This window comes from Crotalus tigris, unplaced genomic scaffold (genome assembly GCF_016545835.1).
Source record: "Crotalus tigris isolate CLP2741 ecotype Arizona unplaced genomic scaffold, ASM1654583v1 scf7180000018371.15429387391:27106975, whole genome shotgun sequence".
In the NCBI taxonomy this organism is placed as follows: domain Eukaryota; kingdom Metazoa; phylum Chordata; class Lepidosauria; order Squamata; family Viperidae; genus Crotalus; species Crotalus tigris.
This window is the reverse complement of record NW_024096970.1, coordinates 8254151-8278730: the sequence shown is the minus strand read 5'-3', so window position 1 is coordinate 8278730 and position 24580 is coordinate 8254151. Positions and strand designations below refer to the sequence as shown.

Genomic DNA, 24580 nt, shown 5'->3' with positions numbered 1-24580 from the left:
TTTTTTCATTGGTCTGTTCAATATTCTCCACCCCTTCTCCGATGACAGGCTCGGGGAGCAGCGTAGGCGCTGCCAATCAGCGCGTATCTACAGGGTGTCGACTGGGCTATCAGCAACCGCGATAGCGCTGGGGGCCCGAGGTTGGAGGGAGTCGGAAGTATCTGTGTGGGGGCATCGCTATCACCATGGGGGCCGTGCTCGGGATCTGCTCTTTGGCCAGTTGGGTGAGTCCGGGGGGTGGGGGGTGGAACGGGGTCAGGCCGATCAGACTGAGATGGATTCCAGGCCAGATCGGGTGGATCGCGCTAGTGCGGACCTGGATTCCAGCACCAGGAGAAAATGAAAGACAAACATCCGTAGTTTTGTATCCTACAAGGGAGGGAAGCCTGCTGTAGTTTCTTATGGAAAATCAGGCAACTCGGATATCCCGATAATTACTCCAGATCTGGGGGCGGTATATGTCTAATGCAGGGTACATAAACAAGGGGGCGGGGTCTTCGATTCTCTTTTGCGGTCTCCGCCTAGAGACAGACGAGACCGTGATGTCCAATAGGTTGTAATCCTAAACCTGGGAGTGAACCTTATTCGAATAAGCATGAATTCTTCCAAGAATTGTAAAAACAAGGCATTTGATCAAACTAGAAACGTCTTATTAAACAATTTAAACTCATGGAACCAGAGATTGGGCGTTATATCAGAAAGATAAAAGCCCCACCAAGTTGTGAAAACGTACGTGCTTGTTTCATGTAAATATAACTGTTTTATGATGGTAGTAAACATTGGATGCCTGTACTTTGATTTTGTTCAGTGGATTATTATGGCCATGAGAGGGGAGATTGGGTCATTCTTTCATTTCCTTTGTCCGCTTCCTGTGGCTTGTGATTTAATCTCTAAGAATGATACTTATGTCTCAGCCAGGAAATGGCTGCTGAGTCATAGCCTTTTGAGTGTGGTAGACAGCATGGCCACATAATAATAACCAAGTGTTACTGGAGTCAACGCAGTGTTTCTAACCCTTTAACTTAGCCTTCTTTCTTTATCCAGTGAATTATTCTAAACAGGTTTAGAAGATCATCCTTATTCCCTAAAATAATTTGGAACCTTGGATGTTTGTGCAGGCTGTTGATGAGAAAGATAGTACATCTGTTCATTTCCACTGGCTTGCAAGCATTTTGAACAAAAGGTTACAATGAAGACTAACAAAAGGGAATAACTCTTTAAAGAAGGCAGAGATTGAAAAGGAAACAAAGGCTGCTTTATTATTTCTGCTCTTCAGAGAGATATTTCACATTAAAATGCTTGAGCATCAGGGGATGCTAAAAGCTTCCACTTGAGTGCCTCTGGATTGTTTGCAGTTTGAATTTGAACAGAAGTAAGACTTATTTAAAGTACAAAGACCTGTATTATTTGGCTGGTACAGATTTTACTACAATAAAATATAGTATTTATGTTGTGAATTGCTAAACTTTCAAAAACATGCGAAGTTATCAACACTGATTTACATAGTTCCATCCATTCTATACAACCATTGAAAAATTAAAGTTTTTCTATTATTCAGTGTTGATATTTACATTTAATCTTCACTTGTCATCCTTTCAGTATAGCAATATTTTTCTTTATCTGACACTCTTAATTTAGTTGGCCCTTTAATAATATGGAGTTGGTTATTGCCCAGAATTGATACAGATTAGGCAAAGTGCTCAACAGTGTTCCAGAATGAGCATACAAATTGTAGGTGTGAATTAAGAGATGGAGCATGTGCAATTCACACATTAAACAAAGAACATCATTTCTACTACATTTTACATTGCAGCAGTTCAGTAGGGCTGACTAGAGTCAATCCTATAGAGAACACTAACCCTAAGAAAGTAAAAAATATATCACCAGAAGTAAATTTAATTAACTTCAAGTTAAGATAAATATATAACATCTCATTAAGATGGCTACCTGCAGAGAATCTGTATGATTCATTCATTTGGCTTTACTTCTGACAACTTTCTTTCAGTATAAGTATTTTGCAGTTCTTTAGGGTGTGCTGATGTGTTATTTATGCTAATCAGAGTGTTAAACTTGTATTGGACTGCAATATGTTAGAAATTAGTTCCCTCCTAGTTATAAGATGTTTCTAAATTGGCTTTTCTAATTTGGCATTCAGTGTTACAATGCATTTCACATGGTGGGTGCCCTAGTCACATGTGGCCAATAAATATCTTTGAAAGGATGTATAGTACTGCTAATACTTAAGATTAAATATTCTCATTTATTCCTCTTTTTTATAGATTCCATGCCTTTGCAGTGGTGCATCATGTTTATTATGTCGCTGTTGTCCTAACAGCAAGAATTCTACAGTGACTCGGCTCATCTATGCTTTCCTTCTTCTTCTTAGTACTCTTGTTGCGTGCATCATGCTGGCACCAGGAATGGAGAAACATCTCAAAAAGGTACTGATGTTTTAAAATCTTGCTTATAACACACATCATTGGACACTGATTTCACTTAAGATAGAGGCACACTCAAAGCTGAAAGAAAAAACGTGGAATTTTTGTCAAATTATTAATAAGGATATTGTTTTATTAGGTGCAATAAGTCTCCAGTCCAGACTAATTTGAAAGATAAGCATTTCAAGTTTAAGCTACAGAACTTGGTAGAATTTTTGCCAAGTTTATCTGTTTCTTAGGCATCGTGATTTCAAAATCTGGTTCCTTTTAGGGGCAAGCAAGCATTTCTTTTTATTTTTTATTTTAGTCAGAATTTTGTGGATTATATATTTCTGAAATGATAGAGAGGAATGGGCTCCATACAATTAACCTTGGTCTCTTCATGGTCCCATAATCTCCATATATATCAATATCTATATAATACATAATGCACACATACACATATATACATATTTGGTTAATTTTTCCTCTTAACAATATCTGATAATATATTGAACCCGAATGCTTTTGGAAGAACTGGGATTTATTCCAGATTATTTTCCTCTCCATGAACTCGGAAGTTTATTAAACATTGAGCCCTAACATGAACAAACTGAGTTGACTTGGTCTGTACCAGCATTAAGTCCAGAATTGGAATCTGCAGCAAATCAAATATTTTTATCTCCTTGGAATTGTAAATAATTGCAGAGTCTTCATGGGCTCAGGTTAATGTACTGGGAATGCTTATACTACAGGAGCATTGTTACACAGCAGCTATTTTAGGATAGAATGAGCTAGCAGATCCTGGCATTCTGGGTGCAGGTAGCCTTCCACTTGAGCTTGAATGACAGTTGTAAGCTGTTGTAATTAAGTGGGTCATATTTTGTATTTTTTATGGTAGTCATTAAGCAAACACAGTCATTACATGAGTTCTGCAGCCATTAAGCAAATTTATTTTACCAACTAAGCATATTTTTGCCAGAAACTGGATGTTAACTCAAAACTGGCCAAACTCTTAAATTTCAGTTATGTGATTGTGGGATGCTGCAAATGGCAGTAATAGTGAAGCAGGTGCTAAGTGTTTAAAACGTGATCACATGAGCAGCTGGGGGTATGTACAATATTGTATCTTCAAAATTAAATTGTAACTAGCTTTGGCGGGCCATTGTAACTTCGAACTGTCACTAAGTGACCACTTGTAAGTTGAGGACTATCTATAGATGGTCAGCTTGATAACTTTTGTCTTAACCTGGAGTGGTACAAAAGAATAACTTATAAACCATAGGTTTTCATCATCTGTAAGAATAGGATTTGAGGAAAATGAATGTTCTGTATAATCTACTTGTATATAGTAACGTTTTTGAATTTATTGTTCTCTTTCAGATTCCTGGTTTTTGTGATGGCTTTGATTGTGAAGCTTTGGTTGGATATAGAGCTGTCTATCGAGTCAGTTTTGCTATGGCTGTGTTTTTCTGCCTCTTTGCCTTACTTATGATACAGGTGAAATCGAGTAAAGACCCACGGGCTGCCATCCACAATGGGTGAGTTAGATGGGAAATGGAGACTAATCCTTTATTTATTTTGCCCATAGCCTGAAATAGTAAATTTTCAAAAATGAATGGGTTTAACTCAGATATCAAATCAGGAAAGAGTCATTGTTTCAAGCATGAAATGTGAATAAATACATGCCCATGAAATGAAATAGAATAATGATTAATTTCAGTTTATATAATTTCAGATATAAATTTAACAGGAGAGGGTAACCTGGTAATCTCTACATATTGCAAATAACAGTCCCTTATTCTTGGCTATATTGGTAGTGTGATTGCTGTATGTTTAGTAAGTTGCTTAAAGTCTTAGGGATTATGGTGGTATATAAATAAATACGTCTAAATTTTGGCTCATTTAATCAGGGCATAGATATTAAAAACTGCCTCTTATTAATATAGTCCTCCTTCAAATAAAAATCATCAGTGAGACTTATTCCTATAGCCAGATGCATTCCATTAGAAATATTTACTTTTGTTAGCTTAATATAGGCTGAGAAATAATTCTCAATTGTCTTCTTTATTTCTCAATAGATTTTGGTTCTTCAAAGTAGCTGCAGTTGTTGGAATCATGGTTGGGGCATTTTATATTCCAGAAGGGCCTTTCACAACAGGCAAGTGTGCATGGATCAGAAAATGTCATCATTTATTAAACTATAATGGTAGTCAGTAAGAATTATTTTTCAAAATGTCAAATAATACCCAGTGAATGAAATGCTTATATAGACAAAGCTGTTGATAGTCTAAGGAAGAATTACTAGAGGGGGATTTGGATGAATGTGTGCTACATGGTGGTTGGTACTCAATGATACATCAAGCTATTAGAATCATAATGGCTTCAAGGAAGAGAGACATCTAATAGAAAACCACTCATTTGCTTTCATCTATATAGGAACACCCTCTGTACATATATTTTCATGATAATCTACCCTAAGAAAGCAAAAGTAAATGTTGCACTGGGAGACAAGCTCCAAACTCTATTAGGCTACAAAACTTGGCTTCCAGAGTGATTGTGAGAGAAAGGGGGTGATGTGAGCAAGGTATAATTTTCTTCTTGAGGTTTTTTGTTTTTAGAATTGTGCTTCCTCTTTCTTTGTAAGATGATCAGACTTTAGGATTACTACTCCACTAGTATGTTATCACTCTTAAGACAGGGTGTCAAACTGCCAGCCCACGGGCCAGTTGCATCATGCAGAGGCCGTGCCCACCACAGCTCCGGCAATGCAAAAAAAATAAATAAATATTGTGATACGTTGTAACATGTCACGTGACGCGGTAAGTTTGACACCCGTGCTCTAAGAGATACATTAGAAGTGCAAATACTATGCAAATATATCCTCTGCATTGTGTACAATGCAATTTGCCATCCTAGGTTTTCTTCAAATGTATTAGATATTTATCCCATCTTTATTTTTTATTTGCTCAAGGCATACATGCTTAATGTTCCCATGTCCTATTTTCCTCAACAATAACCTGGTGGGGTGGGATGGCAAAGAGTGACTAGCTCAAAGTTACCAAGCCAGCTTTCATGTCTAAGAGAGGACTAGAATTTGTGCTTCCTGGTTTCTAGGCCAGCAGCTTTGCTACTGCAGGCAGTGGCTCTCCATTTATCTTCAAATCCATATTAGAGTTCAACTCTGATCATTCTCAAGTAGGATGGCTTATTCTTAAATGCAGTTCAAAGCAGTCCTGTGCTGCATGCACTTGAATTTCTTTTAAAAATTTGCTCATGAATTGTTTTAAATGGATTCTTACCTGATCTGTAAATTCCCTGGTACAGCACCAACCAGAAAGACCTTATGTATCGTCTTCCTAGCACTAAAATAGCTTCATGAGTTTTAAAAGGCGTACAAATTAAGTATATACAGTATATGCATGAAGATAATTATTGATCAGCTTTCTAGCTTTCTTTCTCTATTTGGGTTATAGCCCCATCATTCACAGCCCTGTTCAGTATACCATCTGGAAGGCAATTATTCTCTCTGGCTCCATTGAGGTACATTTACTCAGATACTGCCATGATGGTAACTTATTCTTTTTATTTATTTCTAGTACTATTTGCTTTTGGAATTGGGGGTGCTTTCCTCTTCATTCTCATCCAACTGCTGCTGCTTGTGGATTTTGCTCATTCCTGGAATGATTCCTGGGTTGAACGAATGGAAGAGGGAAATTCCAGGTGCTGGTATGCTGGTAAGTGTCATTTAGCTGATGAATAACAAAATGAAGCAGCAGCTTTAATACATACTGCTTTGGGCTTCTCTTTCCTTGGGCAATTTATTGACTGTATTTAGAGCTATCTATTACAGTGTTTTTTATACTTGGCAACGCTTAAGACATGTGGACTTTAACAGAATTTTCAGCCTATTGGCTGGGGATTTCTGGGAGCTAAAGGTCACAAATCTTAAAAAATGGCCAAGTTTGAAAAACTGGACTTACAAAAAAAAAAGGATTGTATTAAAAAATGCCAAAATTATTCACCTGAAGACATAATTATAGCAAACAATGTTTGTATACTAAGAATGTTCTTAAGAACTGAGTATAGATTTTTTTCCCATTTGCATCCAGCTTTTTGGATATTCTGCTCATCCTTGAGCAGATTAGTTTTACTATTCATTTTTCTTCCTGATTGTATGAGATAATGTTAAAGAGACTGCTGTGGTTGCCAAATGCAGTGAGGATTAAGTGTGAATTCATATTGAAAAAGTGCAAAACTAGCCACTACAAGCAAACTTTTGCTTTAGATGGTAGTATTATGCACACTTAATAACAATAACAATAATAATAGAGTTGGAAAGGACCTTGGAGGTCTTCTAGTCCAACCCCCTGCTCAGGTAGAAAACCCTATATCATTTCTGACAAATGGTTGTCCAGTATCTTCTTAAAAATTTCCAGTGTTGGAGCATTCACAACTTCTGAAGGCAGGTTGTTCCACTGATTAATTGTTCTAATTGGCAGGAAATTTTTCCTTAGTTCGAGGTTACTTCCCTCTTTGATTAGTTTCCATCCATTACTTCTTGTCCAGCCTTCAGATGCTTTGGAAAATAGCTTGACTCCCTCTTCTTTGTGGCAACCCCTGAGATATTGGAACACTGCTATCATGTCCCCCCTCATCCTTCTCTTCATTAAACTAAACATACCTAATTCCAGCAACTGTTCCTTATATGTTTTAGCCTCCAGTCCCCTAATCATCTTTGTTGCTCTTCTCTCTACTCTTTCTAGAGTCTCAACATCTTTTTTACATTGTGGTGACTAAGACTGAATGCAGTATTCCAAGTGTGGCCTTACCAAGGCATTGTAAAGTAGTATTAACACTTCATGTGATCTTAATTCTATCCATCTGTTAATGCAGCCTAGCACTGTTGGCTTTTTTGGCAGCTGCAGCACACTGCCTATCAAGCACACTTGATAGGATAAAATGATGCTCTCTGTGAAGGAGAAAACTAGGATCTTCCAAACATGAGAAGAGTTATTTTCACAAATATGTTGCATTTTTAAACAATATTATTGGTCCAGTTTAGCACTTGAGTACTTCTAACAGGGATCTGCTTGTTTTCTTCAGCTCTGCTGTCATGCACCAGCTTGAACTACATCCTATCTTTCATTGCCGTTGTACTCTTCTATGTCTTCTACACAAAACCAGATGGCTGTATTGAGAACAAGTTCTTCATCAGCTTTAATATGATAGCATGCATTGCTATATCTATCATATCAATCCTTCCCAAAGTCCAGGTATGATGATGAAGCAGTGCTTTCAAATGAACAAACTTAGTTGACTTATTTTGCTTTAGGTGTTATATTGGTGGGTTGTATATTTTGCAAATGCTTCTAAGAATAAATCAGTGGGTAAAGGAACATAAATTATTTTGAAGGATGTCTGTTGGTTCTTTTTAAGTACTAAGCATATTTGGGGACGTGTAGAACAGTTTGGATGTGTTTCCCTCTTCGGAATGGTGAAAATTACATTCTGAATTACTGACAGTTTGGTTGTGTGGTTGATGAGTGTTCTAGAGCAGGGGTGTTAAACTGCCGGCCCGCGGGCTGGTTTCATCATATTGGAGCCACGCCCACCCCAGTGCCGGCAATGGCAAAAAAGCTCCGATACATCGTGCGACGTCATGTGACGTCGTGAGTTTGACATGCCTGTTCTAGAGGCTGCAAAAAAAAAGAGATGAGGACAGTTGTGCCCCAGATAATTTTTACGCCTCTAACAATGCTTAATGCTGAATAAAAGTAGTTCTTGACTTATGGCTGGTCACTTAGACCACGAAAAGGTACTCACGACCCAATTTCAAAGTTACAATGGCTGCATACATCCTGCAGTCATGTGATCTCATTCTGGGCATTTGGCAGCTGACTCACATTTATGACTATGTACAGCATCCTGCAGTCACAATTTTCAATATTTTTTGCTGGTTTCTGGTATTTACTTCCAATTATTGATAAAAAAACGCCCATTGGATAAAATGGATCATCTTGACAACTACCACAAAAAATGCTGTAAAATCAGGTCTGTTCACATATTTCCCGATTTACAACTATAATTCCAGGCTCAATTATGGTTGTAAGGCTACCTGTAGCCTAACATTGTAGCAAAATGAAGCATTTTTAGCTATAGCTTTTAACCATAAACCTTTATGATTTAAATCATAAAATTTATATTATTAACAATTACTTGTCTCAATTAGGAACATCAACCTCATTCTGGTCTTCTCCAGTCCTCTGTGATTACGCTCTATACCATGTACCTCACATGGTCAGCCATGTCTAATGAGCCTGGTAAGCTATCAATACAAATAGTATTTCAACTGTTTTCTTTAGAAACACATGAATTACTTAAAAAATATCCTGCAAACACTTTGTTGTGGAGAGACTCCATTGTAACAAATGTCAAATCCTTAGGTTACTCAACAACAGCTCTTTAGTTATTCTCAGAACAGTATTATGTGTGTGTGTGTGTGCACGCGCGCGCGCGTTGCATGCATGCATGCATGCATGCATGTATGTTTTCTCTTTAAAATGTTTCTTTTTAGACCGCCACTGTAACCCAAGCCTTCTGAACATCATCAGCCAAATATCTGAACCTACTTCCATCCCGTTGAATGCAACTGTTATTCCTACTCCTATACCAGAAAAATCACCTCAGTGGTGGGATGCACAGAGCATTGTTGGACTTACTATCTTTGTAGTTTGTCTCCTGTATTCCAGGTAAGATACAAGTTTTATGTTTTCTGAATTATAAGCAATTCTAACATGATCTGTTATTTACTATATTATATTTGAATGTATGGAATAGAAGCTTTCTTTCTCTTTAAATCAAGGGACATTAGTTTTGATTTAAGTGGTGTTAATAACGTGATTAAAAATACTTTGCCATGTCTTCTAATTGTAGTAAGATTTGTACTTATTAAATTCTTTCAAGTTAATTAACTAAATACTAGTTTTAAAATTCAACTTATTTTAGTTGGAATTTGACCATTGATCTTGATATGAAAAAGATCCTTGTTGTTTTTATAAGCTTCACCAATGGTCCAGTTTTATTCTGCATCAGACTCTTGTACCTGTGGCATCCTCTAGGGGTGGAGACTTCTAGACTTTTCAGCAACAGTCATGCTGAATTGGTGTTGAGAGCTATATAAATAAAAAGAAACTCATTGCTAGAAATGAAATCCATACAACTAAAGGATACCCAAGTTGGATAAAGTGGTCTAATGAGCTCAGAAGAACTTGCATAACATTTTCAATTATCTTTGTTCTGAAATAGCTTAGATATTTGGTCTCAATTAGTATTAACAGCATTTTTTTATTCATGCCTGTTCAAAGTCAACAGGTGACTCTGTTAAGTAATCAGAATAAAAAAGATATAAAGCAAGTTAACAATAGCAATCACAGCAATCCAACAAAAAGGAAAAAAAATACCGTTAGTACTGGAAAATCTAATCAACCAATAGTCAGATCTTAATGATCTATGGAATACCAGAATCGTTGAAAACACTAAAATTTTGGGGAAGGGAATATTATTTCAAAGAAGGAGCAATAACTGGGGAAGCTTTCTCGCAAGGTGCTTATAAATGTCATTCCATAAAGGCAGAGATCCTGAGGGGAACCCAATCTCTTAGAGCTTATTGGATGGGTAAAAACCTCTGATAAAAGACAGACCTGGTCCTGAGTCAGGAAAAACATGAGGTGTGATAACCAGCTTGAAGTGTGTGTGGAAATGAGTTGGTATTTGGTGCAGCTCATGAAGTAATGAAGTACATAGCTAAACTGACTAGTATCTAAACCATCCAGCTGCTGCATTCGGAACCATTTGCAACATATGAAGCTCAAGGGCAGTCCCAATGCAGACAGCTTTGCGATAGGCTGAATGAGAAGTAAGCAGGGCAAGAGTGACTGAATAGAGTCTTCTGATTCAGGAATGGCCATGGCTGGTGCACAGTTTGCATCTGTGCAAAAGTCTACTTAGCCCCAGTGGTTCAAACGTGAACTCTGAATCAGGAGGACTCCCAGATTATTGACCATCTCTGAACAAGGAAGCGTGATCAAAATTGGCGTATTACTGGAATCGGACGATTTCAGAATTAAGGAACTCTGTTTTGCTGCTCGGTCTTATTATTATAATAAGATCCGGTCTTATTATTATTTTGCCTCCAAAAGAGGTACCAGGTCTTATTTTCGGGGGGGGGGGTGTCTTTTCCACACAGCTCTGCCCATCCGGCCCACTTCTTTTGTGGCTAAAGGAGCAGCTTCATTCTGCAGCTAAGAATGAAGCTACGGCCTGCATTTTGCAGTCAAAGGCCTTCCAGAAAGGCCTCTGACTGAAATGCAGGCCTGGGGATGCTGGAGAAGTGGGCCAGCGAGGAGAGGCCTGGCTGCAAGGTAAGTGGGTGCAAGGCACATGGGACCGCTCCACACCCCAACCCCAGCTTGATTTTTAGGTGTGTGCCTCGCCCCTAAACTAGGGCTTATTTTTGCAGTAGGGCTTATATTAGGCCCACCCTCAAAAATCAAGCTAGGGCTTATTTTCGGGGTAGGTCTTTCGGGGAAACATGGTAGGATTAAGCTTGAGCCTTTGTCCCTATCCAGTATAGCCTGCAGGTACTGAACCTCATTTCCTGTTCAGCCTGCTGCAACTGAAATGTATATTATACATCTGATTATATTATATAAATTATCTGTGTTCCAGATAAATTCTCCCAGGAATTTAATGTAGATATGAAATGGGAGAATCTAGTCCTGTTACAACAGAGAGACCAAGACTTGATGTCTCACTCCTCACACGGAATCAAACTGCTCCCAAGAAAGGAGAACCCTGTTTATAACAGTGCCCGGCACTTTCAGCCATACAGATGATATAGAACAGGCATGTCAAACTGGTGACATCACGTAACGTCGTGCGATGTTTTGGGACTTTTCCCCCATTGCCAGCAATGGGCTGGGCGCAGTTTCGGCATGACGCATCTGGCCCATGGGCCGGCAGTTTGACATGCCTGATATAGAAAAATGTCATGACTGATGCCATGATTGATTTTAGGGAGCCAAGAGATCAAGCAAGAGCATGAAGTTGCATTTCTGCATCTCAATCTTGTCAGAGGCCAATGTGACTGTGGTCTTAATTTTATACCCAGACCTAAAACCAGGCTGAAAAAGTCCAGTCAATCTGTTTCCTGCAGAACTTTGATTCAGACCCACTATTTTGTCAACAACCTTCCTCATGTAGGTTAGAGACAGGTTGAATAATTGCTGGGTTGGAATGATGGTTTCTTGAGAAGGGACATATAATTGCTTCCTTTTAACTACATGCTTTGTTTTCAGAACCAACAGTAGCTGGTTCATAGAATTGAATAACGCTGGACAGCTGTAATTGGTTAAAAGTGTCTTTTTTATAAGCTAGATTTTTGAAGCCTCCTTTCTTGTTTTGCAGCATCCGATCTTCTAACAACAGCCAAGTGAACAAGTTGACTCTGTCTGTCAGTGACAGTGTCATTCTGGATGATACACCAAATACAGCTGATGTAGAAGATGGAGAAGTCCGCAGAGTTTTTGACAATGAAAAGGATAGTGTCCAGTATAACTATAGCGTCTTCCACTTCATGCTAACTCTCGCTTCCCTGTACATAATGATGACTCTTACTAATTGGTATAGGTGAGTATATTCTTTACAGCAATTTTTATCAAAAACCTTGTTGCTGTAGATAACTAACTCAATATGGAATTCTTTAAATCAGTGGTTCTCAACCTTTTTAATGCCGCAACCCCCAACTGGTCGTAAGTCGAGGACTACTCAACCGGTCGTAAGTCGAGGACTACTCAACTGGTGCAGCACCGTTTGCAGAATGGGACTTTTGGTGGGCTCAGCAGGTCAGACACAGCCTGGACAATTCCTATTGGCTTTTGAAAGCCAATAGAATTAGACTCTATTCAAGAGAGTCTATTCTATTGGCTTTCAAAAGCCAATAGAATAAAAGGGAGTAGCACAGCTAAGGAAAAGGGGGAAAAAATGGCGGACTGCCTTGTTTGGCGACCCCCGTGAAATGGTCATTCGACCCCAAGTGAAGTCCCGACCCACAGGTTGAGAACCGCTGATTTAAATATTAAGAACAATTTTGGTTTTTTTTTTAAATTAGAAAGAGTTAATTTTTGCACAAAACTAAAGTTAGGATTCACCTTGTGACATTGAATAAAATTTTCTTCTGTATAGACTGGGAAAGATGTAAACATTATTTCTGAATAATACTTCTGTAATTAACCCCAAATATTTGGCAAGCATACCAAATGTGTATAATTCAGTGATGCAATAAATTAGCTGAAGACTTTCTACCAGTTGATTGAGGCATATACTATTTTTATTAATTTTACAGTCCTGATGCTGAAACTAAAACACTGAAAAGCAAATGGCCAGCTGTCTGGGTGAAGATCTCCTCAAGCTGGGTTTGTCTTCTTCTTTATATCTGGACTTTAATGGCACCCATGATTCTTACCAATCGAGACTTCAGTTAAGTGGTAACTTCTGTGAAAGCATGGAGATATGACATTCTGCTCTGCTGAAAGCCAAAAGTTATGTATTGCTTCGTGGACCTAAGGCTCCGGGCATCATTCCTGCAACAGGCAGATAAATAGAAATCTAACTTGTTTAATGCTTAATGCAGAATCTAAGTGCTGTACATATTAATGTGTTAAATTCAAAGCTAGCATTCCTGTTTTCTACTACAGCTGTGCTGTTAAAGGATTTCTTAAAAAGCTTGTGTAAACATTATCTCTATTGGAAGTATGAATGAAAAATAATATATTCTAAAGTTGTTCTGATATTTCACTGTATGGAAATGAGTACCATTGCTGCATTGCTCTACATTCCATTTCAGAAAAAAAGTATCTGATGGAGCTTTGAATAATGGATAAAGTGTTTTTCTTAACAGAGAATAGCATGCTAATGTAATATACCAAGCCTATAACTGGCAACTTTTGGGATCATTGTAGAAAACAAATGTTATAGGAACCCTGCATACTGCTAAACTTTTAATGTTTTACCGATTAGTTATCTGATTTACTTTCAACACATTAAACAAGCAATGTTTGTTAAACCTAGTATATCATACCACTCAGTTTGACATTATTTGCACTATAAATATGTTTTATTAAAACTAAATTTTTAGTGTTAGTTTTGTTGGCTGGTTGTTTCGGCAGTTCTGCATATGATTATCATCTAGCCCAAGCAGTGAAGTTGGTCTATATCTGAAAGCAAGTCATCATATAACTTATTTGTGGTGTTAGGCAAAGAACCTTCATGCAGGCTCTTGATTCATATGTTCATATTATAATATAAAAGCTTAATTGGCACAAGCACATAAACTACATGCTTAGTTTTTAGCCTGTGATTATACATACACTTTTGCTCAGAGAGATATCTGTGTTCAACTGATTTCCTATTCTTAGTTGCAGTCCCCTATGAGAGTGCCCATCATTTTGAGAACTTCAACATGTAGGAAAGCAAGAGGCAGCTTGAAAAACACGTAGCTCTTCACAAATTGCATTTTTCATTTCAGATCTAATTCAGTTTTATATATTTTCCTTTACAGTCTTATAAACGTATACTAGATTAGACTTTAGTAGAGCTGGACAGTCGCTTCAACAATATGTTAAATTTTAAATTTACCGACAAAGAATTAAAGGGAGACTAGTATAGCTATTTGAAGTCTCCCTTTAATTCTTTGTCGGTAAATTTAAAATTCAACACACAAATAGTCTGTTGCAGAAGCAACTGCCTGTGAAGGCTCCCTAGATTGGGGCTGAAAGGTGAAAGCGGAAGGAGTATGCTCTGTCCATATTTGGGATAGACCAGGCTGCCCTGATAAGACTGGGCTCACTGGAAAACGCTTCAATGACATAAAACATTGAAACAGCCATGTTTATATATTATTTTAATATTAATAAGGTTTAATATCCATTCATGCAGACAGACTGTTCATTTTATAAAGTGCAGTATAAAAATAAATTCTCAAGGTATATACTCTAATTCCGTACAGAGAGAGAATAAAACAGACCCATGAACAAAACTGCAAAACTTAGCCATAGAAAACAAAAGCACCTCAATTATCCTCTGGAAAAATTATTACCATTTTTCTACTTCAGATACAGATTAACAAAGGCAATTTGACATTTCTAATGAATTGCCAATGTCTTTTACTTAAGGCTTGTTATTCTTGCACCACATCTGCTTGGATTTTGTTTATAGAAGAACTGATATTAACAAAAAATCCCTACAACCAAGTTGTCAGACAATATGCATATTAACTACTTACTTTACTTTTAAACCATATATGCTTAACTATAGGCACAACATCAATGTCTTAGTTCTGTCAGCACTTTTTCTAAAACCAATTCTACAAATGAATAAGATAACAAAAGCATGGAGGGCAATTTAGGCTACGCATCTTAGAGTTAAATAATAGCCACAAATTTACAAAACCTAGTATTCCAATATATCTTGGCAAAGAGATGTGGTTTACCAATAAAATGTTTAGTACAAGGGAGGCAAACATTGAATTGATATTCAGTTATTATTTAAATAAGAGTTCTTAAGATAGTTACAAAAAAATTAAAACACTGTAGGGAAAAAAAGAACCATTGCATTTTAACTTTTTATATCATCATCATTCATCGTCATTTGAGACTGGCTTCTCATTTAAGGGGGAAAAATAGACTGGGTAAAGCGTACTTTAGAATAGAAATTATAAGCTTCCACACTTTGCTAAAGAAAAAACTTTTTTCCTGACATGTTACACTGATTTCTAAAACATTTTATAATTCAGATTAGTTCCTTTATAAATATGTTTCAATTTCAGTTGCCAAAGCTTGGCAGCTTCGATTTTTCTGCATAAAGATTACTTCCAATAAGGAAAAGAACATCCATTATCATTTTAACATATACTTCTCATACCTAAATTTGACCAGCACTTTCCTACAAGAATACGTAAGCAGAAAAATTATATCTTGTGCCTTCTATATCTTTAAACTTCTTTCCCTATGTGTCTGTAGGGGAAAAAAACACTAATGTGTATATAAATTTAGCAAGACAAGAGCGATGGGTAGCAGCGTAGAAATCAATTTCACGTATGCTTAGATAGCTATAATACCACACTGGGTTTGTATATTTAGAACTCTAATTGAAGCACAGTCACATGACTAAACTGCTTCATTTTTTGGCAATAGAGAAGCAAGTCGCTAATTTAGAAAAACTAAAAATAAATACATTTGGCACTGGCAATAACAAGATCTACAGAGAACGTAATATTTACAGTAAGCACCAACTTTTTGGTCTTACTTGGCACTAGGCAAGAGCCTCCGTTATAGTTCCAACAATTTAAAAAGTGCTATGAGCTGCTTCCTTATGAGCAGCAGTTAAGTACAAAGTTCCAGTCTGTTGGTTTCAACCTTGCATGCGAAGAATAGGCCTGAAGTACCTGCAACTCTAGTTAAATGTGTAATTCAAAGACAACACCTATCTTCTGAAAGATGACCCACCACTAGAGATGATCTAACATTACATCAGGGTTTTAGATCCTTTCCTATATAGTATATATTATCCTAGAGGTGAGACCACTGGCCTTAGGAAATGAAGCCAAGATCAAAATAGCACTGAGGTTCCACTGACAAAATAACATAGTGAATGAGGAGAAACTACCATTTATAAATGGAATATTGTGCTTGTAAAATGTCCTGTGTTTGGTTTGCAGAGAATATTTTAAACTTTTCTATAAAGATATCTAAACAAATTATCTCTTTTTATCAGGCAAACCTTTACAGTTACCATGTCTGTGGTTTTCCTCAACCTCTTTTCATGAGGCAGGTACCAACTAACAGTGCTATACCGGTATACAAAATTATGTGCCTTTTCAATTGGTCCTCTCTTATGCAAATTCAAGTACAGGAATAAAATTGGCTCACGGATTGTTTGATGCTTTCTTTATAAAAGGAAAAAAATGTGTATGTGCTTTCAACAGAACATCAATAGCTAACTGTTTCTGCAAGAATCAATTTCAAAATGTTAACACTCCCTGTAGTATACAAAGCTGCAGTTTTGTAAATAATGCTGAAGTTTATAGATGGCAACAAAATAAGAACTGGCTATCTTTTAGATTAGTTTATGGCAGTTAAAACTTCTAGTCAACTATCCTTGTATCATATAGTTCATATTTCTTTCTTCCTCTGCAGTTAGCACTATATTACTGCACTTCCAAATTTGTACATCATTTTTGCCCCCTTCAGCCTGAGAAAGAATCTAGTGCTTTGCACCTAAACCTGCTTATTTGGCAGCAAGTCCCACAAATGTTAGTGCAACTTCCTTCCAAGTAATTGTGCTTAGGACCTTGTTATCAGTAACTTTTCTTTAGCTGTGTTCATTTGTGGCATCTGAGTTGCTTTGGGTCAGTTACCACAATAACTTCCTGCTTGCTCAAAGTTTTTTCCATTTGCCAGTGTGCCACAGAATCTCACTTTCGTACAACTTTCTTCTACTTAAGATTTGCTTTGGTTCCAAAGTAAAGTAACATCCATCAACACCCATATGTTGTAGAAGCATGAGAGAATTAATATTCCCTTTGTAAACAGCAAGGTGACATTTTGGAAGCTTTATCTGCTATACTAATAGCAGGAATAGAGCTGTGTTTTGAAGCTTCGCAAAGAGTCATCATGCTGCTTCTCGTCAATCTCTTCACTCATTAATGGATCATGTGGTGAACAGTCACTGGAGAGAGGCAGCTGTGAGACATCATACATGAAGTCATCTTCTGACGCCAGCAGTAGTTCATTCCAGGTAGAGATATCAAGCTTTCCTGCTGTGCCACCATATTCTTCAGGGAGAATTCGTGGTGGAAGGTTGTGATGAAAAGACCTCAAGTCGGACCCATGGAGAAAAAACTGAGAAGAAAGGAACCATTTCAACACATTTCCAATTCAAATTAAATGTATAATATTTTAGAAATAGTGATGCAATTTCCCTTTTAAGTCTAGACAACGGTTCAAAGTTTTTCTCTATACTACAGGTCTAATTGACAGCAACATTTAAGACTAGACTGATATTCTTGAGAATCATAGGATAAAACTGAAACAGTCTCACAATCTTTATTAACATGTAAAGACAAATTTTCTTAAACTATCTCAAACAGTTTTACGTTATATCCTGTTGGATAAGCTTCATTTGGACAAGCTACTGAACTCCATGAATAAGCTTAGATTACTACTGTTTGGATGAAAAGGAAATCAGTTCAGATTTGTACAACTCTCTAGAGAAAACAGGCTTTACAGAAGACCATTTCCAAAAATTGATGCAGCTTAATATTCACATGTATTATTTTCCTTTTAGAATGTCTGCACCTCCTGGATTCTTGCTTAATATACAATGGTGTGTGGACTAACAGACGGGTCATGGTTTCATCCAGTGGTAGCACCGGTGGGACGCTTGGCAGGTGGTGCGGTGCTAGCACCGATGGGATGCTCACCGCTGTGGGGGGTGAGTGCACGCATGTGTGTGCGTGCACTGGCCATCCCTTCACGTGGGGACCCCTATCCTAGAGCCCTCCCTAATATCCTTATAGACACTATATGTTTCATACAGCCATATTGACTACTTACCCGATTTGCTATTTTTTCCTTCAGAAATGGTTTGAGTATAGCAAAAATGCCCTTGAATATGCGAGGTTCATTTATGATATTGACAGCTTTTATTCTAATTGGAAAGCCATCCTAAAAGAAAGACATACCAATAACATTTATAAAGATTAGACTGTTTAAAAATAACTGTATTCGATTTCAAAACAAACCCATTCAGTCTTATTTCGTTTATGTAAAAATAATTTTAACCACTATGCTTCTTACACATTTCCACTATAAATTCTGAATGGGATAGGAACTGCTTGTTTCAAAGAGAAATTCTTGACAGAATATGTGTTTCTCAAGAATAACAAGAGATTTTAGCACGACGCTTTCCTATACAAATAAGGTATTCCTTTCTTAGCGAAGTTACCATACGAGGGGCATTTGTCATGTCAACATAAATATTTTCAAATTTATTATGCCTTAACATTTTATGGATCAGAGTTCACTTCATCTAAAACATGAAATATTACCTTAGTTTGGCAGAAGTGGGCTGTGTAGCTAGATACACACACACACACATTATTTGAAGGCATCTGTCTGATTCTATAAACTGTTCAAGCACAAGGCTTTTAGGATTAATATGTTAAAAATACTGTTCAGTAGCTGTCTACATTAATGAGCATCAATTAATGCATCACAAATATGTAATGAATACAAAATATCACTAAAAATGTCCAATAGCATACATGCATGCATGCATGCATAAAACAGAATTTTTCATTCCAATTCTTTTCATGTAGAGTGCAATTGAAAAGCATATATAGGTAGCCCTTGCTTACTGACACTATTAAAAAATCAGCTCTGTGACCAATTCTTACATTTACACAATGGCACTAACTCATAGTTACATATTCACCATTTGTATGCTTCACAATTGGCTTCTAACAGAGTTATTGGAGATGTGGAAGTAAAATTGCAAATTGCTGTCACGTGATGTCTTGCTTAATGACCACAGCAAGCAAACAGTCACACAGATACCTAGAAGCGATCTACCCAGCTAAAACACTTAGAGCTGGCACCTTTGGGTGAAAATATATAAACAGACAAAAATGTTAGGCAACAGAGAATATTGGAAGTTAATGGGGTTGTAAGGTTGCTGTATAAAATGGATGTGTTATGTGAATCTAGGCACACAGGAGGAGAAATCTGCAACAGAGAACCTGAGAGCAGCAAACAGGCCCTGAGATATCTGCAGAATGAATTGGTTCATGGAAAAAACTGCAGGATTTGGACAGGACAGAGCAAACATCAGGGAGGACAGCTTGCCAAAAGCCCTGAAATTCCAAGAAGCTCAAAAAAGAGTTATTTTTCCCTTTTTCCATTCTTCTCTGTAATCTAAAAGCAAGGCCCAAAAGGGAAAATACTGAAGAGCCTATCAAAGCTGTGATAAGGAACATACAGGAATGAGGCAATTAGGAAAATTTAAAAGGCTCCATATAGAGATGCCTTTAAAGTTTCTTAAACAATGCCCATTGTATAAATAAACAGAAATTATTTATCTAAAAGCACTGTAAAAAACATCATAGTAATTTATAGAAGAATAGTGTGTCTGGAAAGCTTCTATTCTTTTTCCCAACATTGAATGTAAGATGTTATAGGAATCACAAATATTATCATTGTAACATTTCCCTTGAAAAAAATGAACAAAGCATTTGCCTTTTTGCATGATTCCCCCTGAGAATCAGAAGAAGCAGTAATTTACACTTACTATTTTTCCTCTAATGATTTAAATCTTACCTGAAGAATTCCAATCACTTTTTTCGCTATAAAGGGGCCAAAGTGAGATGCCTTGGATAAACTGATTCCTTTGTAGTCTGCAAGAATTACGATTCCATTTACCTGGGTCTCCTCAGACTGAACAAGTTTTTCTAATGTTAAGTATATGGCACGAATGTTTTCAGTAATTGGGTAATTACTTGGTGTCCATCTATCTATGATGAATAAGACAGAGGCAGATGTTAGAAGTTAAAAGAAAGCCTAATTACATTACAAATCTGAATGTTTTCTTTGCCTGACAATTATTAATAATCCTATAAAAATCTCTTTCTAAGCTCCCACTACCTCTTACTTTAGAAAAAGCTTGTTTTAGGAAAAATAATTAAACAATTCTATTGAACACACTTTTCATGGTTGTATTCCTAAGATTAAATAGAATTAATACCTTTAAGAAAATGAATGCTGAGACTTACAATCTTACACAAATATACAAAGATTATACAAATAATCTTCAGAACAATAAGCTTTAAGAATTATCTTACTTAAACATTAGTAATAATACATACCAATATATTTATTTAGTAAGTGTGGGGAAAATAGGAGGTGGGAACATCACATATAGTACTTTAATTGTACAAAATAAAGACAGGATATCAATATAAACAATATAAAGGTGGGATATAAATCAAATATATAAAGCAAGCAAACAAAAGATTCATCCATCTTAAAAAGTTTAAGCATACCTGGACGAATACAGACAACATGGCGTCCTTCATTATCTAAATGAGAAAGCACAGTGACAAAGCCAGATTCCAAGACAGCCTTTACAGCAGATGGCTTCAGATTTGTAAAAACCTCAGGCCAACTTCTCCTACAGCAATGATAGTTCACGAGAAGTTGAAGTGCCCGATCGTAATCAAATTTCCTTGCTCTAAGGAACCTAAGCAAGAAAGCGTCATCAAGGCAAGTCCCCAGATTAGGATAATCTTTGCACACCATGTCTCTGAGGGCCTGAACATCTCGAAGCCGCCACTCAGGTTTTTCCTGCAGCTCTTCACGTGCTTTGGCAATAAGCTCAGCAGACAGCGTACACACGTATGTTTTCTGGACTGGCAGGATCTCAATTCCTGACAGAGATCCCTCAGAGGGACTTCTAACAGTGCCATCACTATCTCCTGACATTGGTTAGAGAAATATCTGAGGGGAAAAGTGTGACAAAATGCAGACAAAGAAAAATGACCAAGCTGATCATCAACTTTTACAAACAAAGAATTTTGGGCCGTGGTATACTATTATGCTATATGTCAAATAGCAGTTCATTCCCATTTGCCAGTAATAATTTTTTAACAGCAAACGTAATTCTATAAATTAGAAAGAGTAGGATATACATGATCACATGATCACGGGGAAATTTATCACCTACATTCTCAACCACTCAGAATATTTGATTGGATTGGTGCTTAAATCACTTCTCTTTTTGAGATGGGAAGTGATAATTTACCACCCCAAGCAATGTAAGGCTTTCATTAAACAATTTCTAATTAAAGAAATTCTTGCAATTTATGATTCTACATCTTTTTTATTGACAACCCTGTACATGCGTTCATTTTCAAATGAACATTCATAGGAAATACTTACTGTTAGAACATCACTTTGGCAACCCTGTTTCTAATTCTGCATATTAGACTACAAAGAGAATATTACTTGTTGTTCTTGTTTTTTCTGTAACAACTCTGCCTCCGCCCCCTTCTGCTTAATTTCAAAAGGGATTTCTAAACTGAATTTTGGAGTTCAGCTGCTTATCTTACACAATCAAAAAGTTAATCTCTCACTTCTCCAACATGTGACTTATATTATACATATCTGCAGATCACATAGGAAATGGGGGGGGGGGGAATGGGTAAATATTTCAGCAGCAGCTTCTGAAAATTTCAGCTATCAGAATCTTCCCTGACATTAACAGCCTCGGGTTTCTTAGAATATCCACGCGCTGCTAAGGAGATATTTGAAGGCTGCTGGCAGATATGAAGAAAGGCAAATTGCACATAGCTTATCTTGTAAACGCTTTGCTCTAAAATGGATGTATCTGTCTCTCTCAAAAATCGCTTAGTCAGCTGAGACCAAAAAACCCTCTGATGTTTCATATATATAAATGTATACACTGTTGATGACAGATGCCTATCACGATCTCAGAGGTTGACCAAATCCAAACTATGCTAGTCCATGTGATGTGAAAAGACTGTTTCTCCTCTCCAAGGGCGTTTCAGAAGAGCCAATTTAGTCTAATGGTTAAGGCACAGGCTAGGAAGCAGAAGATGGGTGAGATCAAATCCTGCCTTAGCTGTGGAAACCAGCTGGGTGACTTTGGGCTTTGAGTCATTCTCAGCCCAACCCATCTCACTAAGTTGTTGTTGTGGGGAAAATAGGAGAAGGAAGGTGTGTTGGATATGTTCACCGCCTTGGGTTGTTGGTAAAAATGATAATGGCGGGATACAAATAAATGAAATAAAATCTCCTACTCAGCCACTGGGCGAGGTGATTCTCCGCCCACTTCCATAGTCCTTAATATAATGGAAGGAAGCAACCCCGTCTAACCCCCAAATCATTCATACGCTGCCAGAAACTGAGCAAAAAAAGCCCGCCCTGCAGTAAGTTGATCTCTGACCTGTTTATTTCGTCATCCAGAACTAAGCGCCACTGAATTCAATAGGATTGACTGCTAAGTACACCTCCCCAGAAAGCTGCTGTAAAAAATTCCACACTTGGACCGTCACCTACTTCCTAGGAAGCAGACGGGGACGACCACGAACCCCATACCGCCGTCCCAGCCGCAACAGGAATCAACCACAGTTGCGCATCCAACAAAACTAACAATCACCTCGCAAACCGCGACACTCACCAAAACACCAACTCCACTAAGCGGAAGACTGTTTCCAGGAGAACCGGATCATAACCCGGAAGCGCTCAGTCAGCCTGCCCAAGGCTCTTTCCGGTGAAGAAGAAAGGAAGAGTGAGCATGCGTGGGGTTTCTCGGCGCCAGCGGCCCCACCAAGGATTGTAGTCTCTAGGTTTAAAGCTATAATTCCATTTCCGGATGTAAAGGCTTAGGCGCCGTGGCTAGGAAAGGTAGAATAGAGCAGATACAGAACCGTTTTTATTGTAACCTCTTAAAATCAGATTTCTTGCTGCAGTGGCGAAAGTTTATGCAACAACAACAATAAGAAGAATAAGAAAGAGGAACCACTCCTGCCAGTTCCACTGAAAAGCCAGTTGCTAATTGAGTCCTTTTGTCAAAATCCGTATTATAAGAGACGTATAAGAATTAGTGCCCAACCGAGGTCACGCATTTATGCCTTTATACGTTTTTCAAAATCTGCCCATATTCACACAGTACATTTTCTCCTAAGTATTGATTTGTTTTTTATTGTTCAATGTGTTAGCTCCTTTAACCACAATAAACGCGATGTGCAATTACAGGTTATAATGTATTGTTTTAACACTGATAGAAAATAATTGAGAGATTGGCTTTGGGGGTCTTGTTGAGCTGTGCAACTCTCAGAAAGTCATGTCTAATAGTCAGATGGATTGGGTGATTATAATTATGCAGTGCATCTTTCTGTATCTATGTGTAAAGAAATATTGGAGTTCATTTTTCAAAAAATAGAAACCTATGAAAGAACAATACTTATTTTTACTGCCACCAGTACATGTAGTCCTTGAATTACGACCACAATTAAGCCCAAGATTTCCATTGCTAAGCAAGTTGTTAAGTGAATTTTTCCCCATTTTATGACCTTTCTTGCCACAGTTGTTAAGTGAATCACTGCAGTTGTTAAGTTAGTAACATATTTGTTAAGTGACTCTGGCTTCCCCCGTTGACTTTGCTTGTCAGCAGGTTGCAAAAGGTGATCTTATGACCCAAAAACACTGCAACCATCATAAATATGAGTCAGTTGCCAAGCATCCAAATGCTGGTCATTAGTGTGAAAAATGGTCATAAGTTACTTTTTTCAGTACCACTGTAACTTTGAATGATCACCAAGCAAATTGTTGTAAATCAAGATCTACTTGTTTTACTACAATTCCCCCTTCATTCTGCTGAAGCACAGTTGTGTTTCAAATATCCAGTCAACAGAGGGAGCCAGATAGCACTTTGCAAAGTGAATCCTATTTAACAGAATAACAGAAAATTTCAAGAGAAAGAATTCTGTTAATGAGTTCCTTTGCCTGTTTTTTTTTTCTGTAAAAAGGATTGAAATTCAGTGTTAAGTCTAAGATGTAAGTTATTCCAAATGGAATATAGAATGTGTAGAATTTCTGCAGTAGAAATTTGAAAAATTCTCTGGAATCAGCAGCACAACAAAGGCTTAGGCTTTCTCTATTTACTATTTTGACCTCTTTTAATGGCCCCTTGAGAGGCAGCTGCGGTTGCCCTCTCCTGCAACTTTCTCCTTCCCCTTTTTTCTTTCTGGAGAATTAGAATACTCCAATATAATGTCTAGGTTTTTAACGGCAGTCAGCAGTTTTACTCCTCCCTTCAACACAGCACCAAAGGCTAGCACAAGTCTCTGTAATAAAGGCATTGGAGAAGCACAGGTTCTATTGTTTCTGTATGTCCAGAGTCACAGAGGCATTGTCTGTTAGGATAAGAAATTTTCCTGTATCATCCTTTAAGGACAGCTGAGGGAAGAGCATGACATGTCAGAGCAAAGGCCCTCTGGTGGTTAAGTACTTTAAGTAGTTATGTCA

At 37.4% G+C, this 24580-nt stretch overlaps 2 protein-coding genes across 4 annotated transcripts; one reads left to right on the top strand and one right to left on the bottom strand.

The window, feature by feature from the left end:
• Positions 1 to 42: 42 nt before the first annotated feature.
• Positions 43 to 13607, top strand: SERINC3 (serine incorporator 3). Its single transcript, XM_039351288.1, has 10 exons — positions 43 to 224; positions 2280 to 2441; positions 3801 to 3958; positions 4499 to 4578; positions 6017 to 6154; positions 7524 to 7693; positions 8650 to 8740; positions 8995 to 9169; positions 11886 to 12107; positions 12823 to 13607. Exons 1-10 carry the CDS (start codon positions 186 to 188, stop codon positions 12959 to 12961), a joined length of 1374 nt encoding a protein of 457 aa, XP_039207222.1. The 5' UTR covers positions 43 to 185; the 3' UTR covers positions 12962 to 13607.
• A 755-nt stretch (positions 13608 to 14362) lies between these two features.
• Positions 14363 to 22860, bottom strand: TTPAL (alpha tocopherol transfer protein like). 3 transcript variants are annotated; one of them, XM_039351290.1, is made up of 5 exons: positions 22731 to 22860; positions 20575 to 21028; positions 19853 to 20046; positions 18092 to 18202; positions 14363 to 17377 (listed from the first exon to the last, which is right to left on the bottom strand). In XM_039351290.1, exons 2-5 carry the CDS (start codon positions 21011 to 21013, stop codon positions 17102 to 17104), a joined length of 1020 nt encoding a protein of 339 aa, XP_039207224.1. In that variant the 5' UTR covers positions 21014 to 21028; positions 22731 to 22860; the 3' UTR covers positions 14363 to 17101. The 3 variants fall into 3 exon arrangements, with proteins under 3 accessions (XP_039207224.1, XP_039207225.1, XP_039207226.1); XM_039351291.1 differs by lacking the exon at positions 22731 to 22860 and adding an exon at positions 22497 to 22724; XM_039351292.1 differs by lacking the exon at positions 22731 to 22860 and adding an exon at positions 22610 to 22711.
• Between the last annotated feature and the right edge of the window lie 1720 nt (positions 22861 to 24580).